Below are 24,166 nucleotides of genomic sequence, written 5' to 3'. Positions count from 1 at the left end.
GTCATGCTCAAAAGAACACACTCTACATATCCAACATTAATTTCAAAATAATTACATCCATGTTTGAACCTCTCTAGGAACCAACTCTGGTATCATTCTATTTCACCCTAAGAATGAGATGTCCTTTCTTTAACCCAGGGGTCCTCACCCTCAGGTCTGTGGCATCACAGGAGCTGTAAAGTCACTGAAATTATATGCAATAGTTTGCATGTGCCTGTGTGTCTGCGTGTCTTACTTTTCTAGGGAAAGGGCATATTAGCCTTCTTATTATTGTGAAAGTGTCATGGCCACGAGAAGGTGATGCACTCTGCCACCTCTTCTTCATCACTCAAAAACTCCCACACTGCACTAGATTGACTGACGCTAAGCAAATGTCATGACTTTTGTCAAGTTCATGTGTGATAGTTACTGTAGAATGTATTGCATTTAATATCTAAATTTAAAATATCTAAAATTGCAATGGCATTGTATTTTAATTAGGTTACTTTGGAGACTGAGATTTTGAGAATTCTTCCCTACGCTTTTTTGTTCTCTAGTACTTATTTTTGCAAAATCTCACATACATCCATATTTTAGGAAAATATATATCACATCATTGAATAAATTGGACAAAATTAGCATTTTGTCCTAAATAATCCAGGCTGCTACTTTAACTTTTCTTTTATTGAAGGTATAGTTTAAACGCCTAAAAACACTTAATAAATTTACTATGCTTACTGTCTACAGATTCAGATAAATGTACAGAAGAAGTGATAAGATATTAGCTTCCTTAACAGTGAATTTAAGTATGTTAGTATATATTATACAATTCACCGTAAAGTCATTTTTGATAGGTTTTATTGATAGAATTATATAGTAATTCTAAAGTAATTTGAGTACAACCAGCTGAATCTCTATTAATATTGCATAGATAGAATAGCTGAAAAACTTATCTGTAAGAAAACATAGAATGGGACTTTTTTTGTTGATAATTATGATTCTGACCTTGGGAGGCCAAGATGGGTAGATCATGAAGTCAGGAGCTCGAGACCAACCTGGCCAACATGGTGAAACCCCGTCTCTACTAAAGATACAAAAAATTAGCTGGGCGTGGTGACGCATGCCTGTAATTCCAGCTACTTGGGAGGCTGAGGCAGGAGAATTGCTTGAACCCGGGAGGTGGAGGATGCAGTGAGCCAAGATTGCGCCATTACACTACAGCCTGGGTGACAGGGCGAGACTCTGTCTCAAAAAAAAAAAAAGAAAACACCTTTTTTTTTTTTTTTCCTAAAACTGTATAGAATCAATATTTAGCTGTGTTTCCTGGTAACATTTGTTCTGTTTAGAACATCTTGAAACAATGTTATTAAACCAGACTCTATGTTCTTATCCCTTTAATAAGTTAAAGTGTCAAATTGTAGCAAGAAATAATATATTAAATGTAATTACTAAGAAATAGGATTTCAAAAAATATGAAGTATTTATTTACCAAATGAATTAATAATTTATTAACAAGAAGGTAATCTATTAATATTAAAATTTTAATATTAATCTGTTAATATTAAAAATATGTTAGAGACTAATATTTTCTGAAAATACCAATTTTTTCTCATTCATAAAGAAAATTACAAGCATTTGTTTAGTTAAATGATTATTTAAAATATTTTTTGAGCTCTACACCCCTAAGAAATAAATGTTTACTTTGGGAGCATTTAAAACATCAGAGAAGGCCACGCGTGGTGGCTCACGCCTGTAATCCCAGCACTTTGGGAGGCCAAGGCGGGCCCATCACAAGGTCAGGAGTTTGAGACCAGCCTGTCCAATATAGTGAAACCCCATCTCTACTAAAACTACAAAAATTAGCTGGGCATGGTGGCGGGCACCTGTAGTCCCAGCTACTCGGGAGGCTGAGGCAGGAGAATTGTTTGAACCCGGGAGGTAGAGGTTGCAGTGAGCCGAGATCATGCCACTGCACTCCAGCCTGGTGACAGAGCAAGACTCCATTTCAAATAAAAAGAAAAAAAATTCAGATAAATCAGTGAATTATTTCTAAATAATATAATGTGATAGTGATAATTGGTAAAATGTAAACACTATGCACAAGACATTAAGTGTGTAAGTTCATTTTATTCTCACAAGGATACTATTATGGTATTTCATCACCCCATCTAACCAAAGAGGAAACTGAAGCAAACAGAGATAAAATAAGCAAATGCGTAAACTCAGAGCTAGTAAGAGGCAGAGACAGATGTGAAATCCAATTTAACACTTGGACTTGTGCTTTTAATTCCTACTCTTTGTTACCTCTCTTCTTTATTAAATCAAACTTTGTCTTAATAAAATCACAGAATTATGAAATTAAAAAAATTATCTTGTAAATTAACTTTTGTTTCTCTAAACATTAACCAAATATAAGGTACTTATGATTTTTCTCAGAAAACTAAACTTTTTTTCCAGTTGAAATACATCCAACAGAAGTATTTTATATATATATCAGGTATCTCCACAGATATTTTAAAGTGAAAATATGTATTTATGGGGGAGTAGACTTGGACGTACTAGATCTCAGAGATTTCTTTGGGAATGTGAGAAAGTCATTATTTGCTGGCTTTCCAGTAATTTATTTTGAATTTGTTAAATTCATCGATGTGCGAACTGGTTATCAAAGTTTGATTAAGAGCTTATAAATCACTTCGAATTGGTAGAAATAAATATTAATGGGTCAATTTTCAAGGAATTTAAAATCAGTTTCTTCTTCTGTTCCCATAAGTAAAAAAGAGGACTCAGTTGTTTTATTTAGAAAAGAATCCATAATTTATCAGTAATAATTTATATTTCTCAAAATAGTCATAGGACTATTGTATAAAATCAGACTATTTATTTAAAAAAGAGCACTCTCTTTGAAAATACAGCAGGGAGTTTTACATGATAAAAGTTGTGTATAAAACTTCTTTAGGAAACATAAACCTGATTCTAATACTTTGAGATACTAAAGTCACCTGCTTCCCCAAGGTCTGCTTAGGGCCTTCCTTAGAATAAGGAGAGAAAAGAGTAAGGTTATCAGGTACCAAATGCCTACCAGTGTCAGACTCTGACCAACATTGTCCTATTTAAGTTATTCCTCCCTTCCTTTTCACATAGGACAAACAGGCTTAAGGGTGTTAGAAGCTGACCCAGCCCACATGACTAATGGGTAGCAAACTCAGGATTTGAAAGCTTGCCTGTCTACTGCAAACTTTTATTTTAGTCTTTGAAATAGGAAACGCAGAAGATTTTCTACAGGATAGATTTTAAGGACACAAAAAGGCCCTTCAGGTTTCCAAAATACATAGGAAAAAAGGTCTTGAAAACCTATTCGCTTACATATATCAGAAGGTCCTGGCCATGGGACATTAAATTATAATGACCCAAATTAATAATCAAATCTGGACTTGGTCTCTGATTTCTTGTGCTTACTTTCCCTTTTGGAGATACTCAATAAAATAATATGAGCATTTTGGTCCGGCTCAGTGGCTTATGCCTATAATCCCAGCACTTTGGGAGGCCGAGGCGGGCAGGTCACGAGGTCAGGAGAACGAGACCATCCTGGCTAACATGGTGAAACCACCTCTCTACTAAAAAAATACAAAAAATTAGCTGGGCATGGTAGTGGGCGCCTGTAGTCCCAGCTACGTGGGAGGCTGAGGCGGGAGAATGGCATGAACCCAGAAGGCGGAGCTTGCAGTGAGCTGAGATCATGCCACTGCACCCCAGCCTGGGTGACAGACTGAGACTCCATCAAAAATAATAATAAAAATAATAATAATAATAATAATAATAATAATAATAAGAGCATTTTGTTCCCTGGATCTAAGTACTTATTTTTCAAGGAAATACTTGAAACCACAGCAATCATTGGTACCTCCTTTTGAGATGGTTTATTGCATCCCTTCCAGAGGTTCTGGGCCATGTACAATTTTCATAAAAGGATGTGAGAAGACAAGAAGACCAGGCCATTACATCAAGTTGAGAACCCGGTTAATTGTATAGGGATACCCAGCTGAATGAAGCAGGGAGTTACATTTCAGCCCACACATTACCCTATGGTGCTGTGCTGAATCCACCTAAAGGGGGTGTCATTTCTAATTTGCAGAAAGGAACCATAAAGGCTCACGCAGGACCTGGAAAGTCCTTTAAGGTTACGAAGAGAAGGGGAAAATGCATTTGGACATAAAGCTTTTCAGATTCTCAGTCATTAATTAAAGGAATTGAATCAAAGTCTGTTTAAAAGTAATGAAATTGCTGGGCACAGTGGCTCACGCCTGTAATTCCAGCACTTTGGGAAGCTGAGGCCGGTGGATCACCTGAGGTCAAGAGTTCAAGACCAGCCTGACCAACATGGAGAAACTCCCTCTTTACTAAAATTTTCTGCTTAAAGCTAATTGATGAGAATGTTTGTTAATTTGGTAAATCATTGCCAGCCTAAGGAGATGTCTTTTGTTGGCACTGGAGAGTATAATTTTATTTCAGGGGAAAATGTTTACTAGAACCATCAGCATGCTATCCTATTTCACTCTGGGATATGAGAACTATTACTAAGGGAGCCAGTGAATATTTAGAAAAATGGTTCTATGTAAGGTGAGACAAATAGAAAACTCTCATATGTTTTGATTTGATGATTGTGTTTTAAAAACGTTTCAGTCTGCTAGGAATAAAATACCATGACCGTGTATACACTACATTTTAAAAATTATCACGCCATCACTGTGACAGATTTTGGAGCATCTCTGAAGAAACTCTTTTGAACACTAAGCTATCAAGTCTTAACTTCAGGGATATATAACTGGCTTTTTCCATTTTAAAGCCAAATGCTTTTGAAATTCTAACAATAACTACCCATTTTTGGAGTACCAGGTACCATACTAAGTAGTTTGCACACATAATGCTTATATTCCCAAAAAAGAATACTTCAAATGTTGTATGTTACTATTTCCTTTTTATCACTGAGGAAATTGAGGTGCAAAGAGGCCAAAGGGACTTACCTAATTTCATTTAGCTAATTACTGGCAGGCTAAAGATTCAAATCTATGCTGTTCCTGATTTCAAACCTGAGCTCTTGCCACGTCACAGAACTCACCCTTTCAGCAGACTTCTACTTAGGAGAGAATGTGGTATTTCAGCCAATCAAAATTTTATCATAAGATATAAAAAAAATATCTTGGATTGAATATATCAACAGACACATTCTCCTACTATTTCCTAAAGTATATCATGGCTAATATTTGAATTACAAGAAGTCAGACTGGAAATGTGGAGTTCCTACTTACCTGTTCCAATAATTTTTGTCCATTGAGGTGAGCCTGTAACACAGCATCATTAACAAGCAAGTGAAAGTTCAGCAGCACGTGTTCAATGTCGTATGTTCCATGCATTGCATCCGAGAGTTCTTCCAACGACCGGATATATGCATGCCAGTGTGGATTAAGCTCCGCCATGTGCGCCAGGCAGCCTCGCATGACATTGAGGCAGTATCCCATACAAGGCTTAGTGAGCGTCAGGCCCTGGCAGTGCGGGCAGTATTGCATCTTCAGGAGGGCTCTGCTGCACTCTTTGGAGAAGTGCAGATAGTCTGTGGTGTTGATGACTTCAATGCCCAGATTGAGTGCCTGCAGAAAGGTGCGGCTGGGCAGCAGGGACCTCCCCATCTGCCCCATTACTCTTTTGGGAATATTACCAAATGGACTCACATCCCGGCGAGCCATCCGGATGCATTCTGAGTATTCCAGGGAACTGTCAGTCACAGCAGGGTTAATGAGGCGGTTGTAGACCAGAGGAAAAAGACTGTCAAAAAATCTGTTTACAAATTCTTCAGGATTAACATCTGCACCAAATAAATACAGCCCCACATCAGTGAAGAACTCCTGAACCGAAGCAGCAGCCTCCAAGGCCATGTTCCTGTAGGTATTGCAAAAAAGTATACTGGTGTAATTTTCTGCTTGTTTGATGAGAGTTTCAAGGGTTTCTGTAACATAAGCAGAGGTAAAAGATGAGAAGGTTTAGTATTCATGCTAACACTGTCCATCTGCTCCAGACATTAAATGACTCATCAAAACTAATCTAAGGATCTAAATTGTAATTCTCAGCCTACTCAACCAAATTCAGCTTTCCAAGGATAATGACCGGACAACAATGACCATTGCCTACAACACACAAGTTTTATACAGACATATTTCTAGGATCACAATCTGTTTAAAAGTAATGAAATCACCAGGCGTGGTGGCTCACGCCTGTAATTCCAGCACTTTGGGAAGCCAAGGGAGGTGGATCACCTGAGGTTAAGAGTTCGAGACCAGCCAGACCAACATGGGGAAACCCCCTCTCTATTAAAAATACAAAAATTACCCAGGCATGGTGGCAGATGCCTGTAATCCCAGTTACTCAGGAGGCTGAGGCAGAAGAATCATTTGAACCTGGGAGGCGGGGGTTGCAGTGAGCTGAGATTGCACCATTGCACTCCAGCTTTGGTGACAGAGTGAGACTCTGTCTCAAAATAAAAAAAGTAATGAAATAAAAAATAAGTTACATGTATGGTAGTTTCTTACTTTATTCTATAGTCATTCATAACTCACTAATGATAGAAAAAAGTGTCATTGAGAAATTTATTTCATAATCTGACTTCATTATTTATAAAAGATGGTCACATTAAGTACTTAATTCACCACCTGCTATATTTTTATAATTTTTAAAATCTTTTTCTTTTCCAGAATGAAAGCTAGTAGATTACACACTGGTTGCTACAAAGGGAGGTTAGATTCCCAAAGGAAAACCAGACAATCCTTAGACCTCCTCACATGTTCTAACTAAAGAGAAAGTAAAGCATTCATTTTCAAAGTATCCATAAATTATCACATTTTGTTAAGCATTGGGAAACCCATGAGTGCTATTATTTGATGAAAATAAATTATTGTGACCACATTATTAATCATATCCTTTTTCTTATCATCTTCTCTTCAAAGACTTTACTGTGGGATATTTTGTTTCTTACTTAAATAACTGATGATCTCAAGTCAATTTATCTGCAAAAAGAACCAAGAATAATTTACCCGTAAATTAAGGGAGAAAATCTAAAAATAGAAAGTTGGAATAATCAGCAAGTCAAAATGGTATATCAAAATGAGGCATTAAGCAACAGTAAACACCTTGGATATATTAGTAATTACATTTCATAATTAGCCTAAATAAGGATACCAGCCTGTGTCAATATATAATAATAAAATATATTCAATAAAATTATCTCCTATAGTCCCAATCGTATAGTCACTTTTAAATAGGTTGTAAAAGATCACGCAATAACTTAGTAATCTAAACACTGTTTGAGTATATTACAAAAATAGGTGGAAGAAGAGTAGGAAAAAACAAAATGGAATAACAAAATGCAGAGGTGCAGAGAGAGCTACTAATGAAGCAGAACTGTGTCATGAATATGCCACAGAGTCCAAGTACAAATAGATAACAACGCAATATCATGAATCTGATACTGATCTAATTCACATTGATTTCCAGGCTTTAGTGTGATATATTAAGGTGCGTCTACCCTGCAATCAAAGGTAACAGCTTTTAAAAGTAATTGCAATTCTGTTTCAACAGAGTACATATAAATTGTTAGGTAGAGCTCATGTGTTATCTGTGCATCGCTGGTAACTAGTTCCTCAATAAAAATATGAAAGAATGAAAATGGGATGATAATGAGAAGGCTTCAATTGAGATTAGCAGCTCTATCATGTCAGCCAGCATTAATGCCAGGTCTCCCCAAATGGCCTGATCACCTGGGCTTCATGGGGAAAAAATACAGATTGTCAGGTCTCTGCATTTGAAATCCTAACTCAGTAGGTTCGTCTTGGTTCAGGAATCTATATTTAACAAGCAGTCCAGGTGATTCTTTTAACCTGGCCAGTTTTTGAAACATTGCGGTTGCAAACACATGTAAAATACTCTCTGCTCTTACAGAGTTGTTCAGCAAGCATTCCACTATGATAACCTGACCCCACAGCTGCAGTCTCAGCCACTACACTCTGTTTTCACAGATCCACAGGACAAAGTGTGAAAACGGAATTGAATCTTTGTGGCTTGAACTACAATAAAACTGCCAAGCCTGTATGTTTCTCCTTAAAATAGGTCATTTTTCTGAGCAGTTTGTGTGTGGCTAAGAATCGCGAAGTGGGTCACAAATAATTTTATTTACCAATAATGGTTAAATCACAATGTTTTAAAATTATTTAATTTGTTAAAGATAAAATAAGGATAGATTCAAAGATACCCTATATCATAGGCATTCTTACATGCTTTCTACCCAGGTTTCTAAGATATGTGCTATATGTGTTCATGTGACTGACAATTGCCATATTCTTAGTGGAATAAAGGTTGAACATTGCTGAATCAGGCAATACTGATGTTCCATCAGATTTCTGCCAACTCTAAATGATGTTTACACATGCAATTTTTATAAAGGCAAGAATAAAATATTTCTTTATAAATTTCAGCCCAATTAATTTATAACATAATGATTTAGGAAAATATGGAGTTTATCTTTAAGTAGCCCTAACAGGTATGTTTTACAAAGTAATTTATATTGTAAAAGCAATGTTGAAGAGAATATATTTAATATTTAGGAGTTTCCATTCAAAATAAAAATGAATATAGCATTTCCAAATATCATTGTTTCTCTTTTAAGGCCACTGTGTATTATTAGCAACAAACTAATTCTGATTACTCTTTGAGTTTGTAATTAAAAATAAATTTCTGTACAAATTATACAGTTTTTATTTGATTTTAGAGTAGTTTTTCTCTGATTCAATTTTATTCTTTAAAACAAAACAACCAAAAAGAACTTGATAATAACTTCAGGAATCATATTAGAGTGAAATTTTAAAACTTTTCTCTAATAACACATGCATTAAAATTTTAGCTTTCATAAACTGTGTATTGACTTTACTACCCTTTGAAGGGGAAATTATATGTTATCAAATACAGTCATGTGCCTTGTAATGATGTTTTGGTGAATGACTAACTGTATATATGACATTGGTCCCATAAGATTATAATGGAGCTGAAAAATTTCTATAACTTAGTGACATCACAGCCATCATAACATCATAGTCCAACATATTACATGTTTGTGGTGATGCTGGTATAAACAAAAATATCAGATTGCCAGTCATATAAAAGTCTAGCACATGCAAGTATGTACAGTACATAATATTTGATAATGATAATAAACAACTTTGTTACTGGGTGTTTACCATACTATGTTTTTTATTGTTATTTTAGAGTGCACTCCTTCTACTGATTTTTTTTAAGTTAACCATAAAGCCACCTAAGTGAGTTCTTCCAGAGGAAGGCATTGTTATCACAGGAGACGACATCTCCATGCCTGTTATTGTCCCTGAAGCCCTTCCAGTGCAACAAGATGTGGAGGCGGAAGACGGTGATGTTGATGATCCTGACCCTGTGTAGGCCTAGGCTAATGTGTGGGTTTGTGTCTTAGTTTTTAACAAAAAAGTTTAAAAAGTAAAAAAATAAATAAATATTTAAAAATAGAAAAAAAAAGCTTATAGAGTAAGGATATAAAGAAAACATTTTTGTACAATGAGTTTGTTTTAAGCTAAATGTTACTACAAAAAATCAAAAAGTTTTTTAAAAATTGAAGTTTAAAGTAAATTTATTATAAACTACTGTAAGCTAAGGTTAATTTGTTATTGAAGAAAGATTTTTAAAATAAATTTAGTATAGCCTAAGTATACAGTATTTGTACAGTCTAAATAGTGTAATGTCCTAAGCCTTTGCATTCACTCACCACTCACTTACTGACTTACCTAGAGCAACTTCTAATCTCGCAAGCTCCACTCATGTTATGTGCCCTATACAGGCGTACCTTTTTTTAAAAAAAATTTATACCATAATTTTATATATATATATATATATATTTTTATATATGATTTTTTGAGACAACATTTTGCTCCATCACCCAGGCTGCAGTGTGATGCCAGGATCATAGCTCCCTGTAGCCTAAACCTTCTGTGCTCAAAGCAACCCTCCTGCCTCAACTTCCCAAGTAGCTGGGACTACAGGTGTGGACCACCATGCCAGGCTAATTTTTACTTTTTATTATATTTTTGTTGAGATGGGGTCTTGCTATGTTGCCCAGGCTGGTCCCAAACTCCTGGCCTCAAGGTATCTGCTCCTTCAGCCTCCCACAGTGCTAGGATTACAGGCTCAGTCTATACCATCCTTTCACTGTATCTTTTCTATGTTTAAATATGCTTAGATACACAAAGATTTACCACTGCATTACAAACGCCTAGAGTATTAAGTATAGTAACATGTCATACAGGTTTGTAGCCTAGGAGCGATGAACCTATACCATATAGCCTAGGTGTGTAGCAGACTCTAAGGTCTAGATCTGTGTAAGTATAGTCTGTTATATTTGCACAATGGCGAAATTGTCTAATGATGTATTTCTCCAAACAAATCTCTGTACTTCAGTGGCACACAAACGTGTCAATATTCTGTTTATTTCCTGAATATCTGAACACAAAATAGATTTGATTTAAGTAATTTATTGCATTAGTTTTTCACCATGCTATTAACTCACCACAATATTAAAAAATTGGAGGGCTTTCAATATGTATTAAATCTGATATTGAAATATTCCAGTTAATTGAATTACCTAAATATATGTAATGTACATATTTTTATATATCTGTGATCATAAGTATTTCTTAAATCCAACCAATAAAAAACTGTAAACTATTGGTCTATACATAATTGATTTTTCAATGCTTAGGGATAAACATATTTTGAATTTTTTTGTCCTAATCACTTCATAAAATTTTAATATGTAAACACCTAACAAAAATGAACAATCTAGGAGCCAAGCCATTGAATAATTTTGTACTAATTTTTAATTAAAATTGGTAAAATCAGAAATTGAATTTACTATAGCTACTTGTTTGTGTTAACTTTGAATTTGTAAAACTATCACTTTGTTCTTATACCATGTTTACCAAGGAGTTGAGTGTTTCCATTTTACTGAATTAACATTTTGATATTAGCAAGAATTTAAACTTTCAAAATAATTGTCAAGTAACAAAATATGTGCTGTTCTCCAAAAATGTAATAGACATGTAAAATAATTGTTTATAAATCCAAGATAGGTAAGGTGCTGAACAATTAATCACATCTACTTAATTATGAAAGAGAAACTATGGTTTCTTTCATTACAGTTATAATACATAAAAATACTTCTCAACCAAGCTATATAAATAGTAGCTTTGTATTTAAGAATTAAAAATTGTAGCACACATTGAAAATAAACATTTTCCAGTCTTGTTTAAGGAATTTAAGAAACAGATTAGGAATAAAATTTTGTGTGTGTGTGTTTTTCATTGAGAATTTCAATAAGTTCTTCTTTCCAGTGATATCAGAACAAGTCTATCAAGACAGAATAATTTCCAGTTTTCCTTATAATGCCTGAGTGGTAGATCGAATTAAAGGCTGCAAGTGCCATCTAATTACTGTTTAAATATAGAATGTAATTCTTCCCAGCCTTATGGGAAAATTAATTTATCTACACATAAAATCATTTATGTGTTATCTCACTAAAAACTGGATTTGGAATGCATGAAGTTTATCTGCATCTATTTCCATTTTCGACATTAACATTCCGTTAATCTTAATTTAATGACAAAACACCTAAGACTGAAAACTTTAACTGTTTCCAGCCCACATTCCTTTTAGAGAAAATTTGTTAAACACACAAATGATTATTGACACAAATAAAGGATTTAACTTTAAATAAAACTGGTAGAGATAAAATTGAGTGATATCGATTTAAAATTAAATGTGAAAAATGTCAAAATCAGTGAAGATTCATATGCAGGTGGCTTTTTGTAATGAGAGAAACTGAAGAGTCACAAGGCTTTTATTAGTTTAAAGATAAAGTTGATTTCTAAAAGCAATGATTATGAATAACTGTTATAATAACCTCTCTGGCATGACATGTACTTGTATTTTATGACCCTTTTAATATTTTTTATTTTTGATATATGGATGTTTTAACTTAAAAATTTTGAAATTTCAACTACAATTTGAGGCCACAGATATTCTCAGATATAGCAATGAAATCGATTTTAAAAGATTAAATCATATCAACCATAGAAAATCAGATGATTTTACAATGTATATCTGATTGAAGAGAAATTTTCAGAGCGAATTTGCATTTTGTGCATTACGACTCTCAAGTCACAGATTATGTTATTGCAATGGATAATTCATTACTACTCTGCTACTTTAGAGTTGCTCTGTGCCTGAAATCATGTATCCCTCTGTATTAAATTATACAGATAGATGAATAGGTAGGTAGATCATTTTAAAAGTAATTTTATAACCAGTTTTTATCACACACGTTACAATGAATTTTAATTCCATTTCCTTTTTTCTTAAAAGAAGTACTTCTGAATAATTTTAATAGTAATAATTCTTTTATTTTCAGAAGACCATTATAGCCACTTGAAGATATGTATTTTTAAATAAAAGAAGCAACTACCTAATTCTCTAGACTGGAAGCGTTTATACTGAATTTTCCCTTATATTTGCATATTTCCTAATTTTTTTCCAAAAAGTAAAATGTGCAAAGTTTTCTGGAATATTAATTTAATGACATTTTCAAATGTTATGCAGAAATCAGTCATCTATATAAATAAATAGTGAGTGGGATATTAATCTGTATCATCAAGAATTAGCCTTTTGTTAATTAATCTTATCTTCTAGGACAAGCACTGTATGGAAAAATGCCCTCTTAACTCTCTTCCTCCCTCATTTCCCTCCTCATTAATTTGGCCTTCATGGTGCTTCACATTTATTTCTAATATTATTTTATAATTAATTATGTTTGAAAATCAACTTGATTTTAGCAGAAATTTAAATTCCCTTAAGCACTTGTGTAACAGATAAAATCAGTTCTAAACAACTAACCATTGATTGTTTCATGAATTATTGTGGAGTGAAGATTTTAAATCAAATTTTCTAATAATCTTTAAGCTCAGAAACACAATCTAGAACTACAAAGGAGCTATACGGAAGAGTTTCTTACTCACAACTTTATGTTTTTATACAGAACAAGTAAACCAATATCCTTTATTGGTGGTTCTCCTTCCTCTTTGTCTTTGTTTTTTTTTTTAGTTAATTCATACACAAAAACATGGTTCTTCTTTATTTAAATAAACAAAAGCTTTCATTCTGCTAACTCATAATTCCTGTCCTCATTTTCTCTATTTGAAATCTCAAGAGAATGAGATGTTCTATATTTTTGGCTTTCAATGGCACACTGTCTATTCCCTCTTAGTGTATTCAAATCTAGTTTCTTTTGATATTCATTCTTTCATTCATCCATTCAACCAATATATTTTGAGCACCTGTTTTAGACCTTGAAGCTAAAACTAAATAAGCCATACAAGTTTCTGTCCTTATAAAGCTTAGAATCTACAGAGTAGAAGATAAAGTATAAAAGCAAACGATATATAAATGATTTATTGTTATGTTAGGTATTACAGAGGGATAAAAGAGGGTAGGGGATGAAAAGTGAAGGGTGCTGTTTTCCAAAGATCAATTTGCTTATAATCAATTGACCAAAAGACAATCAAAAGCAAGTTCTTAATCTTATTCTCAATAGGAAACTTTCTGAGTTTACCAAATACAGCCAAACTATAAACAATATTTGGTCATTTGCTAAATTAAAATATTGATTTGGACAAACTGGTTTGGGCAAAATGATTTTCTACAGATTGGCTATTTTATTTTATTCTGAGACAAGGTCTCACTCTGTTGCCCAGACTAGAGTGCATTGGCACAATCTCGGCTCATTGCAGCCTCAACTGCCTGGGCTCCAGAGACTCCCCCACTTCAGCCTCCCAAGTATCTGGGACCACAGACAAGCGCCGCCACCACGCCCAGCTAATTTTTGTTTGTTTGTTTGTTTGTTTGTAGAGACAGTGTCTCTACATGTCCCAGGCTGAGACTGGCCATTTTAGATACAGTGAGAAGGAAAACCCTCTCTGAGGAAGCAACATTCAAGTGGAAGCCTCAGTGATGAAAAAGAGCCAGCTATGAAAAGATGAGTGGTTAGGGGGCTCAGAGAAGGTAGAGTGCAAGGTTACGACGTGCAAAGAAGGTTGCTGACTATGCAAAAACAGAGGAAAGTCAATGTGATTGGAGCTCAGTGAGTGAGAATAGAGAAAGGTCTGAGAAGTAGGCAGGGGACAGATTTCAGATGGCCCCACAGATCATGGTAAGGGGTTCAGATTTTCTATGTGGAATGCGAAGCACTGGGGAATTTTCAACATGGGAGAAATGTGATGCTGTTCATGTCTTAAAGGATAACAGTGGCTGATATATGGAGCATGGACTGCTGGGCGGGTGTAAGAGTGAAAACAGGAAGCCCAGTTTAAAGGCTATGCTAACAGTATGGGTGACAGTCATTGCTGGGCTGGACTGTGGTATTGGTGGAGGTGTATGCTGCAATAAGTGATCAGATTGTCCATATGTACTGAATCACAGGCAAAATAACTTGTGGTTTGTTTGGAGGGAGATGTATAGGAAATGGATAAATGAAGGATAAATCTGAAGACTGGGCCTCAGTATCTGGATGCATAGTGGTACTGTTAACTAAGATAGGCAAGAGTATGCCGGCTCCGTGTTTGTGTGTGGTGGGGTTGAAAATTAAAGGTTTTGTTTTGAACATGTTACCAATTAGAAAATCAAATAAAATGTATCAGTATACAATTAGATAAAATAATTGGAGTCTCAGGAAAAGTTGAGGCTGTTGATATAAATCTGAAAGTGACTGTTATGGAGAATAAAGTTATGGTACTGTATGAAATAACCGAAGGGGAAAAGATAGGGAAGAGTGGAGAAATTTGGGAAAAGAAGAGTAACCAGCAACAAGAATTAGAATAAGAAGCCAGTGAAGTAAAAAGAAAATCAGGAAAACGGAGTGTCCCAGAAATCAAGGGAAGAAAATAATGCAAGTAGAAGAAAGTAATCTATCATGTCAAATGCTATTAAAAGGGCAACTGAGATGAGGAATAACAATTGGCCATGGGAACTGATGAGAAAGAGAAGCCCTTAGCAACCTTGATAACAGCTGCTTCAGCAGAATATGAGCAGAAAAGGACAAGAATTGAGGCAACGTTATGGACAACTTCTTGCAAATGTTTGCTATAATGGAAGCAGAAAACCAAGACAGGCACTGGAGTGGGCTATGAGGTCAAACATTTTGCTTGTATGAGGAAGGAGAATTTACTGAATATTCACATATGGATATTGCAATAAATTGATGACTGAGCAGGCAGGATGGGAACTGCAGGAGGAAATTCCTTGAGTAAGCAAAAGGATGTGATCTAGGGCATTGATAGAGACTAAAATATTGGATAAATAAGTGGATGTTATAGTTGCCAAGAATAATGTCAAGTGAAGTCAAGAGAAAGAGTCAGGTAATAAAATGGCGAGTTCCTAAGGGAACATGACCAGAAGTCTGGTAAATGGCAGCATGGAAGCTGGACAGGACAGGCAGTGACTCTTCCGGCAGGCAAAGAGGATTTGCCAGGGGAGCATAGGAGCAAAAATGTGGATCCAGGAGCACAGCATCCCCAACAAAAGAGGATGATCCTGTTTGTTTCCTGTTGCTGCTGTAGCAAATTGCTAATAATTTCCCAGTCTAAATAACAGAAAAGTATGCCTTCTCAGTTCTAGATGCCAGGCATCCCAAAGCAGTGTCACTAGGCTGAAATCAAGGTGTGGTCTGGGCTGCACTGCCTCTGGAGGTTCTGAAAGAGAATTCATTCCTTTCTTTTTCCAGCTGCTGGTGGCTACTGCCATTTCTTGGCACTCCTTGGCTTATATCCACATCACTCTAATCTCACATTGTCTTCTGCGTGTATTCATGTGTGAAATCTCCCTAGGCCTCTCTTTTAAAGATTCATGTGATTATTAGGACCCACCCAGATAATTTAGGATAATCACCCCATCTCGCGATCCCCCATTCAAGCACATATGCAAAGATCTTTTTTTTTCCCCCATGTAAGCAACAATTCGAAGATTCCAGGGATTTGTCCCTGATATCTTTGGGGCCCAATATTCAGCCTACTACAATACTGATCACAGAAGACAAAAAAATAAAATTAAAAAATCTATACTTGATTTGCAAACTCAGGAGACAATGACTGTAGTCCAAGGTCTTCCATGTACCGATTATGTGAGCTGTTTAACCTCTCTAAGCGTCAATTTTGTCTGTAATAAAGTAGATGTAATCGTGTCTGCTCTGACCAAGGGCAGGATAGCTGTGAGATTCAATTGAAATAAAATGCAGCATGGTGACTAGTGATTCTTTCACTTCTTATGTTCACAGACTGCTCAGAACAATGTCCTAAGACTGACTGTACCCTCCTGCCTTTCCTGGGTGCTCATGAATCTGCTGAGGCAGGAATTGAGTCCTCCTGTTCATCTTTCTATCTCCCAGTGTTTTTCCCATGAGGGGCCTCTGTACATTCTGATAGGCTTCGGTTCAAATGCCCTATAATTAGATGCTAGTCCCATGCGTGTAAATTTCCTGACTTCCTTGCCTCTCACTTATTCTCATCAGAAAACAGGTATAATAATGGCACCTATCTCATAGAACAGCTGTGAGAATTAAATGAATTTGTACATGCTACCTACTTGCATAGTGCCTAAAGGTAGAATGTGCTGAAAAACCATTAAGGAATAATAATAATAATCCCTAACTTTTGCCATGTACTTGCTATTAGCTAGATGATTTATTAAGTTCTTTTGGAAAATTAATTCACTTGATTCTCCAACCCATGATACGGGTACTCTTACTAGCACAACAACCATAATAATACTGTGTATATAAGTAAACATAGCACACATTGTATTATTAATCATTCCTACTTTACAGATGATCAAGTTGAAGCACTGAGAGTGTAAGTGATTTGATCAAGGTTTATACAGAAAGTAGCAGAGCCTGGATTTGAACCCTGAGTATTTGGTTCCAGATTCTGGGTTCGGAACCATACATATCATATATCATACTATCATTTTCTAAATAGTCTGACACCCTATATAAAATAGCTGAAAAGGGATAGATGTACACAAAAACAAAATAAAGCAAGACAAAACTTTATCTATATAATTGAACAAAATGCAAACATTTCACTGTTAACTTAGCATATTAAGATATTGTGTATGATAAACCAAATTAGCTATTGAAATCATTCTTTTCAAAAATTAACTAATATTATAAATATGGCAAAAATAAAGAGAAAGTTATGTGTTGCATTGAAGTCAACTCAGCTGAAAATTTTCTAATATTTCTAATTATGAAGTACAAAACTGTATCCTAATCTCTGGGAAAGAAAGATACCATTTAAGATCTTTATCACCAAATACACTGTGGAGAAAAAAATAAATATTGTTGCTCTTCTACCACTCTTTCCCCTGCCAAAGAAAAAGTCCATGTCAAAAGATAATATAGGAGAAAATAAACTACTATTTAGTTAGAATAAGAAGGTAAAGTTAAATTCAGGGAAAAGATTTAGGTTATAGGGAATACTGCTGGTGATGCTGCATAAATTCCACTAGGAATGATGGAAGAGCTAGGCAGGCAGAGAGGAATAGTTGACTGGGTCAAGTTGTCACTGAAATGGTATTGAGATTTCTGCCAACCTCTTCCTAATGAAATGCAAGGGCTTCTTGTCAACATTCAGAGTCTCCTAGTAACTCTAGCTTCTAAAGCTGGTGACGCATTCTCTTATACCCTCTATTGGTAAAAATTTTGTTTCTTTCACTCATTCCTCTGCATCCTAGGCCAGATCGTTCAAAGTCTTGGTTCTTGTTTCTTACCATCTTGCTCAAAATATAGCACCACTTTTACAATGGCAAATAAAACTCCAAGCCGATTGCTCTCACATTTACATATGTAGCTCAGTAATCATCAAAGTTTTCGGTCTCGGAACACTTTACACTCCTAAAAATTTATTGAGAAACCCAAAGCTTGTATTGTGGTGGGCTACATACATATATATATATAGAAATACATATTATTTGTATGTATTATTTTAAAAAACTGATAATTATTTTAAAACATTTAATCCATTAAGAGAACCATAATAAACATAATGATACTAGATTACTGGTTTTGTAAAAAACAGAACTGTATTTTCCAAAACAAAAAATGTTAGTGTGAAGAATATCAGTTTTACATGATTGCAAATTTCATTATTGTCTCACTTAATAGAAAAGAGCTATATTCTCACATCTATTTCTGAATTCAATCTGTGAACAGCATCTTGTTTTGGTCAAGGTATATGAAGAAAATCCAGCCTCACACAGATGCAGTTGACAAAGGCAGCCTTTTCATTTAATAGGCTTTTCAGATCATTGTTAACACTGTTCTTTGATATTACACCAAAACATGATGACGGATTGTTTCTTCAAGTTTAAGTGCAATACAGAATGTAAAAGCATACCACTGGCCAATCTTTTATTATGAATGGTTCTCTTACCCATTCAAGACATTGTAATCTATGCACTGACATGTTAGTTCATAAGTTATGCAGATTTTCCTGATTTTGACACATTTCATCACTTTTTTGTTTGTTTGTTTGTTTTGAGATGGAGGCTTGCTCTGTTGCCCAGGCTGGACTGCAGTGTTGCGATCTTTGCTCACTGCAACCTCCGCCTCCCCGGTTCAAGTGATTCTCCTGCCTCAGTCTCCAGAGTAGCTGGGATTACAGGCATGTGCCACCATGCCTGGCTAATTTTTGTATTTTTAGTAGAGATGAGGTTTCACCATGTCGGCCAAGCTGGTCTAGAACTCCTGACCTCATGATCTGCCCCCCTCGGCCTCCCAAAGTGCTGGGATAACAGGTGTGAGCCACTGTGCCTGGCCTCATCACATTTTTAAGTACTGGAAACTGTCAAGGTCATGGTGATGGATGTAAGTTTTCTAAATTTCCAGTTTTCTCTTAAAAGCTCAAATATAATTGCTACCAGCAAATACAGTATGTTGTTTTCCTTGAAGCTATAGACTCATTTTGTTCAATTTTAAGAAAATGTTTGCCAAATACTTAAGTCTGAATAACCATAGCTTGCCTGTCAATCACTTTGTTCAAGAAAACAAAATGGTATTCAGAAAAAAAAAAATGTGGCTAGTTCAGCTTGCAACTCAATCGCAAAAGTATCTTTCATTGAGAGAGCCATTACACTTTGGTATGCAGAAGACTTGCTTTATGCAATCTTATTTCATGACATAGAACATGAAAAATATGTGTAATTGAGAGTTTATATTTAACAGTCAATAATTTTTGCTGTTTTAGCTGGACTTTCTTAAATGCAATGGCTTTTTAAAATGTGAGTTTGTGGAGGTAAAACATACAGTGATTACTATTAAAAGTACAGTTTGATGCCACTAATTTAATTTGTGCTAAAGCCCCAGCAGTTTTGCTCACCATTGCTTTTGTACTACAAATGCAAATGCAAATACAGAGGAAAATGTAAACCATGACTTCATAGTATTATGAAATAGTTTTGATCTCAAAAACACTCTGAGGTTTCCGGAACCCCAGACCACTTTGAGAATTGTTGCTGAAGCAAATATTTCTTACTGGAGATTCTAGCTATTTCTCCATGTATAACATATCAACCTAGATCTGTATTTGCCAATTATTTCCCTCTCTTGTTTCAGCATCTTTCTGACCTCCTTATTTTGTATATTAGGATCAACCATCTAAGCATCTGGACTCAAAGCCTTAGAACTTTTATTGCCCACGTGCAATTAGTCATCAATAGCTGTTCTCATGGCACGTGTATACCTATGTAACAAAACTGCATGTTCTGCACATGTACCTCAGAACTTAAAGTACAATAAATAAACAAATAAATAAATGTTGATTTCTTTAAAAAAATATTTCTCATTGCCAGATATTACCTTAATATCTCTCTTATCCACTTTGGATTACTAAAAGAGCTTCCACTGGTTCCTCAGTCCATTTTTTCCTCAGTCCAATATTGAGCACTCTAAATGTTTTCATACTTCTTTTCATTTATTTATTAAAATACAATGTTTACCCCAGGACAAAGTCAAACTCCACAGAACTGAGTAAACTAATACACTTTGATTCACATTGCAAAGTCTCCAAAACATGGCTAAAAGAATATCCAAGTGCTAGAAAAGACATTTTGTTAAGTAGTACATGGCATTCTCAACCAAAATGAATTAACTGAACTTGCAGTTTCTCAAATTACATAATGATAACTTACCTCAATCTTTTCCTTTAAAGTCAGCTCTGTAGGATCCACAAATGTACAAAAAAACCCAAAAACTCCTAACATCCTTGAAATAACTATCACAGTTTAATTTCCTGTGCCATCAATTAATTATATTTTTATTATGTCTAATCACTACAAGTCATCGATCATATTTATTGCTCTAAGAATTGCCATTAATTTGTACCCTCTTCTTGGTGCTAGAACATTTTGGTGGAGTTTTGAAATCTAAATAACAATATATTAATATGAACCACTAATGAAGCATCTTACCTCTTCTTCATTTCATGGTTCTTGGGATATCTGCCTACAGTACAGTGTTTAAAATATATCCATTTGTTTCTATTAGCTTTATAGCAATGGCTAAGGAGTTTCATTAGGCAACACAAAAATGTTCTCCAAGCCATCATGCAAATGCATGCTAAAGTATACTATCGATGAATTCTAACCACCAAATGTTCTAATATGAAGTAACTTAAAAACGGTTTAAATTTAATCTGCAATCTCCTGATTTTACCGCATCCTGAGAATGGTCCTACACATCTGCTAGATCGTATTGCCAAGTGTCATAGTTGAGCGATTCCTACAGTTACAGGTCGGGAAACAGAGGAAGAAATGAATTGAAAGTATTCACTCCAAAGTTACAGACAGTTTAATAAATATACTGTTTCTACTTTGACATGAGAGAAACTTCCTCAGAAGGTAGGCAATTCTTTTAGACCATTACATTCTTTCCAAATAGCTGGAGAAAAAAATTGTAATTCTTTCTGATAACTAAAATGGGTTATAAAGCACAAAATCAATCAGACCAAGAACAGTCTGTTTTACTACAACATCCATTTCTGCTTTCATAGCTCTTATCAGAAAATACTCCAACAGTAACATAGTCAAAAGCAGAAAGAATAGGGTGTAACAATTATGTGATTTTTGCTATGGGATACTAGCAGCCCTTTTTAAATGCACTAGAAATATATATTTAAAAACAAAGGTCCTTCCAAAGATATGACTTGTAGAAATCTAGATTCTAAATAACTGTGATTTCAAAGATATGACTTTAGAAACAATATGAATTTTCTTTATAAACATTTACCAATTCAAAAAATGGTGTCTTTATTCAAGAATTTTTAAAATAAGAATAAAATCCCTTAATGCTGCAATTTTGCAGGGCAAGATCAAAGTGCTTGGAAGATCCGTATATTAGAAATGCAAAAGAACTTGACAGATGAACTAATTCATCTCCCAAATGCCCCCATAACCAGCTCTGGGACTCGAGGTTCTCGTCTATTAAAAACAAACAAATATAAACAAAATCTTCCATTTTAAAACCTTTCTCAGTGCCCAATTGTATATCTAATTTAATCAAAATATCATGGCCTTATAGCTAAGGCACCAAATTCCATAAAACTGGAGTTAAAATCTATTTCTTTTTCAAAATTTGTTTTCTTGGAAATTCACATTAGTTTCTGTGTGGAGCTGCAGTCATATATTTGAAAATCACTAAAAAGTACCAAGTATCATTTAGGAAGGTACTCACCAAGGTCGAGATTTAATAAAAGGATTGAGCCATAATTCCTCTGTATTGCACCCCTGCTTGTGATTCCCTTTTTCTTTCATTTGAAAGAATTATCTATTCTGCTTCCTACATCTTTTTCACAATGAACTCCAATATGACCATGAGCATTATTTATTTTAACAGCTTTCCCACTTTGGTCATGTTGCAGTCCACACTTGTTATTACTGCACTTCATTTTGCTTTTCTATTTTCAATTTGAATGTAGATTCCACTTCCACACAGCATGAGCATGCAAGCTGTTCCCTATCCATATATAGTGAAGTGTTTTAGGCAAACATACAGATTGTGTACTTGGTTCCAACGGCCTTAAAAAGCAGTGGTCCCTGTCCCTACCCTACCTAAACCTCGTAAGGTTAAGCGCCAGCTCACTTATCACTCTAACTATACCCAACAACAGCTTCTTATCAAAAGCATTCTCTGGATGAAACTTAAAGCTAGCTTGGTAGTTTAAATAAAGTCAAATACAATTTATGCAGTGTTTTCAAAAGCCTCCAAACACGAAGCCTGTTTCACTGTTCCAGAATGATTAAGTTACTCAGACATTCACATTCACTACTCTGTGTGAGGGAGGGTACAAAAGAAAAATAAAAGGCGCTTGATAAAATTTCACCAAGAGCATTTTAGTAAACATTCTATACAATTTCCTCTAGTTAAACGACACTAAGTTGCTACCCAGGATGCCATATAGCTTTCAACCTGTATTAAAAGCTGATTTTTTTTTCATTCTGTTTCTGAGTACATTTATATCCATGATGGTATATTGGCTTGTTGTACTAGACATGACCTAGCATTATCCAACATTAAAACAGCCAAAGGCGGCCGGGTGCGGTGGCTCATGTCTGTAATCCCACCACCTTGGGAGGCTGAGAAGGGGAAATCACCTGAGCCCAGGAGTTCAAGACCAGCCTGGCCAATGTGGTGAAACCCTGTCTCTACTAAAAATACAAAAATTAGTCAGGCGTGGTGGCGGGCACCTGTAATCCCAGCTAGTTGGGAGGCTGAGGCAGGAGAATCGCTTGAACCTGGGAGGTGGAGGTTGCAGTGAGCCAAGATTGTGCCATTGCACTCCAGCCTGGGTGACAGAGGGAGATTCCATCTCAAAAAACAAAAACAAACAAACAAACAAACAAAGCCAAAGGCTCCCATGATCTATGCACAGAATTACTTCAGGTTCCTGATTCACATCAAGACATTCAGATTCATTAAGTCCAGAAATCTGCATTTTTAGTACATATTAGAAAACCCGACCCTGACATTTCTAAAAGTTGAACCATCCTGGAGTGAGATATTCGATGTTCTTTCTTGGGTGAAGCCTAACCTGTTTTCCACTCTTATCTCCTCCACTCTTTCATCTCCCCCCTCCTTGTTCCCCTGCCCTCTGCTTCCATCACACATGGAGCTGATGCTCCAAACCCAGAAACACGATACTGTTGGACCCTCTGAACCCTTCACACAGTCCATTTTTTCTTTTTTCTATCTGGAACACATATTCATCATTAAGAGCAAACCCCATCCTACACAGGAAGTCTCCTTAATCCAATTAGGCTATTGGTTGTACAATCTACTATTTCATACAACTGTGTGAATATCACTTTGTAGGTAATACACATATTGCAGTATTTTATAATTAGTTGCTAACATCCCTACATGTCCCACTATACTTACAGTCCATGAGGTCAAAGATCATACCTTACTCATCTTGTACTTCTAAGCACCAGGCATGCAATACAAGAGGTTTGTAATAATTGGTTTCTGAGCCAAAAATTGAATGTTAGTGTGGAAATTCTTTTTCAAGCAAATCCAACTACTCTAAATTCCTAGTACCTATCAGCACATATTTAGTGCCATATATCTTCAGTCAGAATCATGGAGAATTGTGAAATCAGTTTGTCAAAGATATATATTAGTGTTTCTCTACTAAGTCCTTATACTTATTGTAAATTTAATTATGTTTAACTTATGTAAAGGGATGCTTTGTCTTTTCTACCATTTTCATCTCCCATATACCCAATAGGTTTTTTGTTTCCCCTACCTGAGTTTTTTTTTTAATGTAACCAAAATAGTGCCCTAGGGAAAGGAAGAAAGAGTGATAGTAAACGAACACATTATTCACCATTCAGATGTTTAGGAAACATCTGAAAAACACGTGTAGGAAGAACACGTTTATGATCTCTGATTGCAAGGGGCAAGGTCTCCTGGACTAGTCTAGATGAGAAAAAAAAAGGGAAATAAGGGTTAGAAATTTTTCTGCATTAA

The 24,166-nt window shown here is 35.3% G+C and overlaps 1 protein-coding gene across 1 annotated transcript in view; it reads right to left on the bottom strand.

Annotated features, from left to right (window-relative positions):
* The window catches only part of GPC5 (glypican 5), a 1,460,504-nt gene that overhangs the window by 1,156,370 nt on the left and 279,968 nt on the right, over window positions 1-24,166 (bottom strand). The window contains exon 3 of the mRNA XM_063595839.1: window positions 5,286-5,980. Within this exon, the coding sequence (XP_063451909.1) occupies window positions 5,286-5,980 (695 nt within the window). The remainder of the gene's footprint in view (window positions 1-5,285; window positions 5,981-24,166) is intronic.

The sequence above is a fragment of the Pan paniscus genome, chromosome 14 (assembly GCF_029289425.2).
Source record: "Pan paniscus chromosome 14, NHGRI_mPanPan1-v2.0_pri, whole genome shotgun sequence".
NCBI lineage: Eukaryota > Metazoa > Chordata > Mammalia > Primates > Hominidae > Pan > Pan paniscus.
The sequence above is the reverse complement of the archived record's forward strand: the minus strand, read 5'-3'. Positions and strand labels throughout refer to the sequence as shown.